The sequence below is a fragment of the Nicotiana attenuata genome, unplaced genomic scaffold, assembly GCF_001879085.1.
Source record: "Nicotiana attenuata strain UT unplaced genomic scaffold, NIATTr2, whole genome shotgun sequence".
In the NCBI taxonomy this organism is placed as follows: Eukaryota; Viridiplantae; Streptophyta; class Magnoliopsida; order Solanales; family Solanaceae; genus Nicotiana; species Nicotiana attenuata.
Genome location: NW_017673586.1, coordinates 80,599 through 90,256, shown reverse-complemented (window position 1 = coordinate 90,256; position 9,658 = coordinate 80,599). Strand labels below are relative to the sequence as shown.

At 36.8% G+C, this 9,658-nt stretch overlaps 1 protein-coding gene across 1 annotated transcript; it reads right to left on the bottom strand.

Annotated features, from left to right (window-relative positions):
* Positions 1-2,463: 2,463 nt before the first annotated feature.
* Positions 2,464-9,538, bottom strand: LOC109216793 (serine/threonine-protein kinase Nek5-like). Its single transcript, XM_019380990.1, has 14 exons — positions 9,094-9,538; positions 8,948-9,014; positions 8,151-8,216; positions 8,012-8,058; positions 7,885-7,930; positions 7,587-7,667; positions 7,455-7,497; positions 7,302-7,351; positions 7,013-7,094; positions 6,680-6,729; positions 6,017-6,090; positions 5,310-5,361; positions 4,606-5,235; positions 2,464-4,516 (listed from the first exon to the last, which is right to left on the bottom strand). The coding sequence occupies exons 1-14, from the start codon at positions 9,189-9,191 to the stop codon at positions 2,852-2,854; spliced, it is 3,051 nt and encodes a 1,016-aa protein (XP_019236535.1). The 5' UTR covers positions 9,192-9,538; the 3' UTR covers positions 2,464-2,851.
* Between the last annotated feature and the right edge of the window lie 120 nt (positions 9,539-9,658).

The window sequence follows — 9,658 nt, the reverse complement described above, 5'->3', positions numbered from 1 at the left end:
AAAAGGGTAGTTTTATTAGGAATAGTAGTTTTTAAAGTAGGGAAAGGGTAGTATAGGGATTGTAATAGGTGTAGGACTTTCTAGAATAGACTTTAGTATAGTTTTCAATAAAATAGGTGTTGTTACTTGAGTAATAAGTTAAAAAATGAGGGACTGAAAACTAAATAAGAGAGGGACTAAAGAGAAAAACAAAAATCTGAAGAAAAGCTTTAGATTTTGCCTATAAAAGGCACACACATTGCCTTGTTTAGCAAGTTTTTTGGGACCCTGAAAATTCCCTGAAGATTTTCGACTCTCTGACTCTTTAAAATTTCCTAAAATTGTATTTCTAACATCTGAAAATTTCTCCCTTTAGATTAGATCATTAGTTCCTTAAAAATCCAAAAAAAAAATATACACAAAACTCCAAAATACACTGTTCTATTGAAACTGCAGGATGATTTTGAATTCTAGATTTTGATTTGCATCATTTAACTTAGAGTTCGACTGCTGAAATTTGCTGGGTTGCCTACTGTTCTTTTTACTGCTGGGTTCTAAGCTGAAATCGCTGTTGCTATCTCTTGCTGTAAAAAACCGTTGTCAATCACTCAAACTGTTGCTGACCTTCTTCTTCGCTTTGTTTCATTATAAACTCCAGGTATTTCCCCTAACTCAGGAGATCTGGAAATATGAGCGTATATTGCAAGCTGGAAATTGGAATAAAAACAAAGCATGTTGTATCGATTTTGCTGTTACTGATGTTTTTAGTGTAGTTCATTGTAGCTAATTAAGACTGGACTGTTTGGACTGTTAATTCATAGTGGATTGTTGATTTTCATTAACGTGGTATGATTGTATTTGGATGATTAGCTTAACTGTTAATGTTAGCAATAGTATACAGGTAGAAGTCGATTTAGATCTTCACTTGTAGTTAGTAATTCGACATTTGAATGGCTGTGAGCATTTAATTAATGACAGCAGTAGTATGAATTTGGACTTGATTAATGTTGAAAACCGAATTTGACTGGGTTGCATGCTCATAAATGTAAAAATCAGATTGACATTGCGATCAAATATGAATTTCATGCGTCTGAATTTGAAGTCAACCGCTTATTGTCCATGCCTAACGACTTAGATGTATAGTCCGGTGTTAATATAGATCGGAAAGATGTCCATGGAATCAAGCTGCTTGCATATGCTAATCTGAACCTTAGTTTTTTTTTGGATAAAATTGCCACTAAATCTTGCCCTTGTCGCATTGGGCTTCAACGAACAGACCATGCGAATTTGTGTTTTAAACCGTTGGATTCGATTCAGTCTCGATTTGGGCCCCTGAGCAGGCCCATTCGATTGATCTTTATCTGAGCCCCATTAAGATTCTCTGTTTAGACTTGGTTTAAAGACCTTAGTTTATAGCTCAATGGAGTATAAATTGGGCTTTCGAGTTAGGTAGCGGTTTTTAAATTAAAAGGTTTTTACCCTTTTGTTTAAATCCGGACTTGAACTTGAAACCCGAATTTCATATTGCCAAGCCCTTTTAGAGACAACAATATAAATAAAGAATCTTAGTTCGCTTTGGATTGGCCTTTAAAAATAATTAAATGAGACGAGCCTCGCCAAACAAAACATATAAAATTGCGTGGCCCTCAGTAAATACTAGGTTAAAATATTTTAGAAATCGGGTAAGCCATTTAGCAAATTTCCATGGTCTCCCGCAAAGATACCGACACGCTAGTCACTTTAGGCGCGTTATTTAATAATTTACCTTCCTAACTCGGGCGCGCATTTCATGCAACCCAAATCCAAATCCCAAAACGTTGAATAAGAGGTGTTGAGGATCCGGGTACATTTCATGTAACGTGATCCAAAAGCGCGCTCTTAGACGATGTTCACTTTCGTAACAAAATAAATTAAAGCGGTAAATAATATTAAAATTGCATTGTAGGTTTGAACATGTATTAAAATTAGAGTTTTAGCCATTTATTATAATTTAAGCGACCGTGCTAGAACCACGGGATCCGGGGGTGCCTAACACCTTCCCTCGGGTCAACAGAATTCCTTATTCAGAATCTCTGGTTCGCAGACTCCAATTGGGAAGTCGAATTTTTCCTCGATTTGGGATTTAAATTAAATCGGTGACTTGGGACACCAAAAGCCAATCCTTTCCCAAGTGGCGACTCTAAAACATAAATAAATAATCCCATTTCGAATAATGTCACTTTAAATGGAAAAACTCCCTTATAAATTTATCCTTCGGGGTAGGTGTGTAAAAAAAAGGAGGTGTGACAATCATCAGCACCAGAGACATGATTGAAACATTTGGTATATAATAAAACATAATGACCAAGCTGTTTATAGATTTGATAAACAAACCGTGGATCTCAACAATCAGCTAAGCTACTGATAATCTACTTATCATTCTCAATTACACAAAATTTTAGCTGGAGTTAGGAGTAGAGTACAAACACATGTATATCTAATACATTAGAACTAAGTGACTTGAAAGTTTTATGTATCCAAGAAACAGCAGAGTACATAATCTCAAAATTCGTGTTCGAAGACATTCTTACATTTCGCGGAATAAAAAATTGTTCAAATTTGTTTGCTCTCTATTTACAGTTACTGGAAAGAAAGAATTGCTAAGATACTAAAGGGCAAGCCCGGTGCACTAAGCTCCCGCTATGTGTGGGGTCCGGGGAAGGGCCGGACCACAAGGGTCTATTGTACGAAAAAGGAAAAAGTCAAAGAACCTCTTTAACTGTTTTTCTTGGAGAACTCAATTGAAAGTTGAAGTTTCAAAAAGTTAAGAAAAAAAGAACTAAGTGTAGAGAAACACTAACAAAAGTAATGAACTTGCCATCTCCATAATGGATCATGAATTTCGTCCAGAATCATCGAGCATCATTCCTTTAAGACTCTTAGCCAACCAGATAGCTGTCTCCCTCGGCGACACCTTGTCCTTCCCGAATGGTTTTAGGACAACAGAGAGCTCTCCTAATCTGTTATTCTCAAGTAAGTCAGCAGATAATTCTAACAGCCCTTCAAGTGCTTCTGCTCTTTGTCGAAAAGATTTGACATCTAGTATTTCCTTTACTGGTCGTTCCTCCTCCACAAGCGTTGTGTTGGGCTTTGCTTGTTCTGAAGAATCTAATCTTGGACTTGAAGAGGTGGGACTGCTTTGGTTTCTCACATCCATTTCCTTATAATGGACACTGTCCGATATATTGGATTTAACACTTACCGGTCCAGAAGCAGACGATTTGGGAGCAGGAGGAGAAGTTAGACTAAAATCAAGATCATCTCTTGCCACATTTATAAGTTTCCCAACATCAACATTTCTCTCCACATTGTCAATTACTGGTTGCTCGCCACCTACACGGAAACTACTGTGTCTTATGACATGTATGACATCATCAAAAGCTGGTTTGAACTGAGGAGAAGCTGCTTTTTCAAGAACCACATTCTGTGGAACACTTGCCTTGTCTGGCAACAAACTATTTTGGCTGACTGAAATAGGGGAGGAAGGGTAGGCACTTTCAGTTTTTGAGGAAAAGAGTTCCTTGGGAAAAAACTTCTCATCACCATTGGCTTTCAAAGTAAAGTTTGAGCTCTGCAGATTGTTTTGGTTTGAGGAAACAAGTGGAGTAGTGGTAGAGACACATTCTGTTGTCGAGGATGAAAACTTTTCCATAGACTTGTCATCACCACAGGATGTGAAACTGGGGTTTGTCAAACGCGAAATATCAGTCGTAGTATCAGGTTTGCTGGTTGTGGAATCACCCTCACAAAGAGCAATCTCTTTCAAAAGCGGAGAGGCAGTGTCTATAGGTATATATGAATTTGCTTTCTCTTCACAAGCACCAACATCCGAACTTTGATGATGCTCCTCAAGATTTTCAATGGAGCATGCTTCAGATTTCTGGATATCTTCGTGGTTTTCCCTCAAACTATTAGCAATATCCGAGCGTGATGATGTAGTCATTGACCAAGAGGGTCTTGATCCTGTGGTTTCAGTTTCAGTAGCTCGTTCATGACTTCCCAGCATTTGTTCGGTCAACTTAATAAAAGGAGTTGTTGCATCATCACAAAGTTCAAATCCTTGGATGGACACTGAAGAAGAAGCAGAATTGCTGCTCTCCGTTTGCATTCCTTTTGAAGCTCCTGATGAAACCTTTCGCAAATGTAGCATGCCGTTACTTGTGGCATGTATATGACAACCATCACGAGAAGAATTAGGGATCCTTTCGGAGCCTTTCTTTGTCGGTTGTATGTCACTGCCATCAGTAAAAGCATTAGACATACTTTCGGGATCATGCAACTGGTCATTTGGACTACACTCTACATCATCGTTCTCAGTATTCAAAGCATCATGACCCACTGGCTGTAGCCTTCCAGAAAATGAAGGTTGCTTAGTCAGCTTAGGAGGTGTTCGCTGTCTTGGCCTTGTAGGTAACCTATCATCTTGTCTTATAGCGCCAGAGGGAGAGATCCCCTCGTGTCTTGTTTTAGTCTTTGGGGTGGACTCAGTGGTAGGAAACTGCAAGCAGAAGGTAATTAAAATATAATACATATTTATCAAACTCAGAAGCGAGTACTGATCAAGATAAGAGGATTAGGAACCGATACCTGTTGCTTCAAGGTATGCATTCCTTGATTCTGCTTTGTTGATCCAGGAGATGGTATCTGTGCATTAGATTTAGAGGTTGGAGTAGGTGAACTCGGTTTTAGGACTTTTGGGGATGCTTCAATGTTGGCTTTGTTCGCACCTGTACCACCGACCTTCGCCTTGCTGCCTCTCATTGGGGAACTATGTTCTCTCATTTTTCCCTCTTTCAAAGCCAACATAATGTTTTTTATTGTTCTGGGTTGCTTAGCTTCAGCATCACATTTTTTCACTTCATGCAAAATATTCCTAGAGTCATACTCCTCTGCGTCTTCAGGAAAAGCATCAGCTGCATGATGTTCCTCACTAGAATAACGTTGCTCAAAGTCTTCATGATCAACAAAGGCGACAACCGTGTTATCGCCCTTTTGGTCATCATTGCAAGCCATTCCTTGTAAGTTCTTTTCACTTGACTTCAAACTATCTTTATCACTGCATGTACTGGTACTACTTTGGCTTTCTGCCATATTCTTTCTGGAGTCGCGATTAGCAGTGAGAGGTTTTTCAGGAGAAATTGATGGAAGAGGATTAAAGGATGGTCGGTACTGATCAACATAAGGCTGCAAATATGGGTGCTTCAGGAGTTCGGATGCCTGAAAATGTTGAGGTCAGCCAACTGACACGATATTCTGATACAAATATTTAATTGCAAGATTGGTAAGCTTACACTAGGCCGATGCTCGGGGCTCTTCCTCAGCATACCTTTTATAAGTGTCTTTCTGCGAAAACAATATTTAACTTATATATACTGACAAAAGAAATGTACCATCTCAAATATAAGCACATGACAGAAGAAAAGTGCATTCACACTCTCAAGATTGAGACTTGCTGCTTGCATATGTCGCTAGTTGAAAGTTGACAAACTAGTTATGTGGTGTATCTCTGCATTGTGATATTATTACACATACAACTCATATAAATGCTGATCAAAGAGAGAACAAAAAAGATAGGAATGGCACATTTTTTTCTTTCTCATGCTGCATTTTGCACGGGTTAGTTGTAGTAATAGAATAATCACAATTAAGAATTACTACTTTATAAAATTTTTACCAGGAAGCCTATATCCCCAACTTGAACAGGTGGCATCTGCCATAATGATTACTTTTATGAGTACGCATGATTTCGAATTCTAGTATTTCTAAGTTTTTACATTTGATTCAAATGTGAAGAATTTGTGACACGTGTCGGGAGGAAGGAGAAGATAGACCATTGCAGAACATTAACAGTGACCAAAGCAATATATCTACAAGATACAGTTGTCTCCTAAAACATGGCTAAGTGATACACACAAACAATCAATTAAAAATCTACAAGCAGAAGCGTTTAGCACAAAGACAAATTATGGCGGCAAAACAAAACAAAGGCCTGACTTACAAGGACGGAGAATAACAAGATGGCAATGGGCCAATGCATGATCTGTTTATTTTGCTTATCAGTCCCGCCATGTCCTGAATCATTATGAAGTGTCAAATTCAGTATAAGTAACAAAAAGGTTCTCATTGAGTCATTGTGAGGAAACAAACACACAATAAGGTGAATGCTATATGAGATGAAATTTCACTTATTTGCTTATGCACAAAGACTCACCAGATCACTCAACATTAACAGTTTTCAAGACTATGCCACAGTAAATTATCATTTAGTTTGATTTTTGTCCTTTATCTTTAGTTAGAGATAAAGTTATAATCTTATTAGGAGTGTAAGCTGAGTTCTCAATATAAGTATGGCCATTTGTACTTTGATTTGACATCAATTGATCAAATAATATTTTATCTCTCAATTCTTCTACATTTCTCCCTTATCGATTTTGTTGCTACATCATCTTCAACAATATAGTTGGAATGTGGATTAACTTGTCACTTGAATTTACTAACTTACAAAGGGCACCCCTAATCCCAAGGTTCTCTATGTCTGCAGATTCATTAATTTAAGCATGTGAAATAATGAATGGAGACAAAATATTAGGTCAGTTTCCATTTCATTATATACCCGAGGAATTGCAATGGAGCTTAAAAGAACAAAGTCAAGAGTTCTTACAAATGCTTTAAATGCAGGGCGATGAGCAGCCATTTCATACATACAGCAGCCTGGTCAAGAAGCGAACGGTTTTAAGACATAGATGATAGAACAACCCCACAATGACACACGAATTACTGTGACAACAGACCAGTATCCTCAGCATCGAGAAAGAAGAAAACCTTATAAAATGAAATGTCACAAGTAACAGATGACATACATATGTTTGTATCTTTCCAAAAATATTGCAAATGAATGTACACACAGAACTTCAACACAATTTGGCACCATTTTCAAAGTAATACCGCTTGATATAAATGCACTTGAACCTGAACGAGTAAAGAAGTCACATACCGAGGGACCAAATGTCTGATTTAAAACCGTAAGGAATATCCGTAAGAAGTTCCGGGCACATGTAATTGGGTGTTCCAACTACCTAGAATATAGAACAACATTATCAGTTAATCTACATTTCTAGATTAACTTTTACAAAGCAAGTGAATAACCGAAAGCACAGAAACGCCAACTTGAATCACCCGTTTCATGCTGTAACCAACATTTAATTTTACGAAAAGAAACTAGTTTGAGCTTACATAGTTTAGGTGCAAATAACAAAGAAAAGCATTGAGTATCAGATACATACTGAAGAAGTCAAATCATCAGCCTTCAATGTTTTCGCAAGGCCAAAATCCCCTGAAACAAAAAGTATAAGGGAAAAAAAAATATGTAGCCTACGTCAGAAAAATCGACTGCAGTTATCTCCACTTCAATAAAGAACAGAAACATTGGTAGTTACCAAGGCGAACGTCTTTTTCCTTAGTCAGAAAGATGTTTGAGCACTGCCACAGAAGGATACAGAAATTATCTCGGTAAATATATTGGAGCGAAAAATAAATAAAACGATACGACAGATATTAAAGATACATACCTTAAGGTCACGGTGCAGTACAAAATTTGAATGCAGATATTCCACTGCTAACAGTAGTTGAGTGAACCACTTCAGAAGTTTCTGTATGGTGAACATTTCCTTGAAATATGAGACACTCGAAAATGGAAACTAATTGAAGTTTATACTAGTACTAGATAAATATTACAATAGCCCAACCAGATGAACAAGTTAACTTGTAAATCAGCTATTAACTTGTCTCCTGTCCATAATCTACAATCTAGATATATAATGAACATGTCGCAATTAAATGACAAACAAAAATACAGCATCGGCGTACCTCTTCTGGAAAATATTGCCCATTTGCCTTTTTCATCAGTTCAGCCCTATTAAAATATGCATTGTTAAAGAGGGGAAAATGAAACTTAAGTTAAGCAAAAAAACCAAAAGTTATTAAATAGACTTACATATCACCACCTTCACAATAGCCAGTAACAATGCAAACATAGCATCCCTGCAGTGCGATTTACACGAGAGCAAATTAATCACCAATTTCAAGGAAATTCTAGTCAACTCAGCACTTGAAAACAAAATCAGGCCTCTCACCTTCTCTACCCATGCTTCCTTGTATTCAACAATATATGGATGTTGAATCCGAGCAATCAGTGCCATCTGCACATTAGTTGCAATAAAGTCCACATCAGGAATTCTTAATAGCTATGCATTTGTGTAAATTTGCATAGGCGGAAGAGTCTCATGCGCCAAAAAAAAAAAGCAAGAGCAGAGATGAGAACGTATCAAAATGAGAAATGTATAAAATGGGATACAAGTAGATGTAGTAGTCCAAACCACTAGTGATATTGTCTGAGCCTAGGCCCGCACAACTTTAAAACGCTTCACTAGAGTCTAAGACATGTCTACTTATATAACCAGCATCTCTACGGTGTTTTTTGGATGTGGGATTTGCCTAGGGTGTTATAGTAGAAAAACTAAAGAATTAGGAGATGAAATCTAGCAAGAATGCACATTAACTGTTTGAAGTTTCACTTAAATTCCCAGCATAGAGTGAATCACAGATGTCGAATCTCTCAATGAACTGTGAAAGCTAGACAAAAGTAAGGTAAAATCAGAATCATCCACAAAGGAAAATTCCAAGAGCCTCCTTCACCTCAAATAGAAGTGAAAGCCAAAAATCAATAGTTGCTGAGCATATACTATTCAGTACAAAAAGCCACCATGTTGAAAAAATAAGCAAAACAAATATTTTCTTCTTTCAGCATACTCTATCTGAGCATATATTCAGTACAAAGCCCATTATAGTCAACAATTTAAGCTTAAGAAATAGAGAAGCAGAAAAGGCAAAAACCATAACCAAATTAAAAGGGGGGAAAAGTAGAATGTACCTCTTGATGAGCAGATCTCCTGCAACGTTCAGTTTGTCTAGCTAAACGGATCTTCTTGAGCACATACCTATTATTTCAACATTCAAAATCAATCTTACACCAAATTCAAATTTTATAAGCATTAAAGTTAGAAACTTTCAACTTACTTCTTTCTCTCTTGCTTGTGATTAACAAGAATAGCAGCACCAAATGCTCCACGCCCAATCTGTTCCATGATCTCATAATGATCCATTCTTGACTCCATTACTTACCTCCTATATTAAAACACTCAAACAAATCCAAGAAAAAATATGCCAAGAATTTCAAAACCAGTCACAGCATTTTCTTTATCAGTCAAAAGACTAAATTTTTAATCTTTGGATTGGCTGCAATTTCTCCTACTCATTTGTAGATCAATCCCAAAGAAAAAATACCTATAAACACAAAACACATAAAGATTGCTTTTTTATTCAAGAATGGTGTGTGTGTGTGTGTGATGTATTGCTCCTCTTTTATTTTTTTCTTTAATTATAATATTACTATAGTATTTGCTTATTTATTGTTCAAGGAAAGGGGGTTGATCTGCAGAAACAGTTGTCACAGTTCTCAATTCAGAATGCATGTTCTATAAATTAATATAATAAATTAAGTATAGTAAAGTAAAATGTTCCATTGATTAAAGTAATTGAAAGATATGGTTTATCAAATTAATCATGGTTAGGGTGGTAGGTT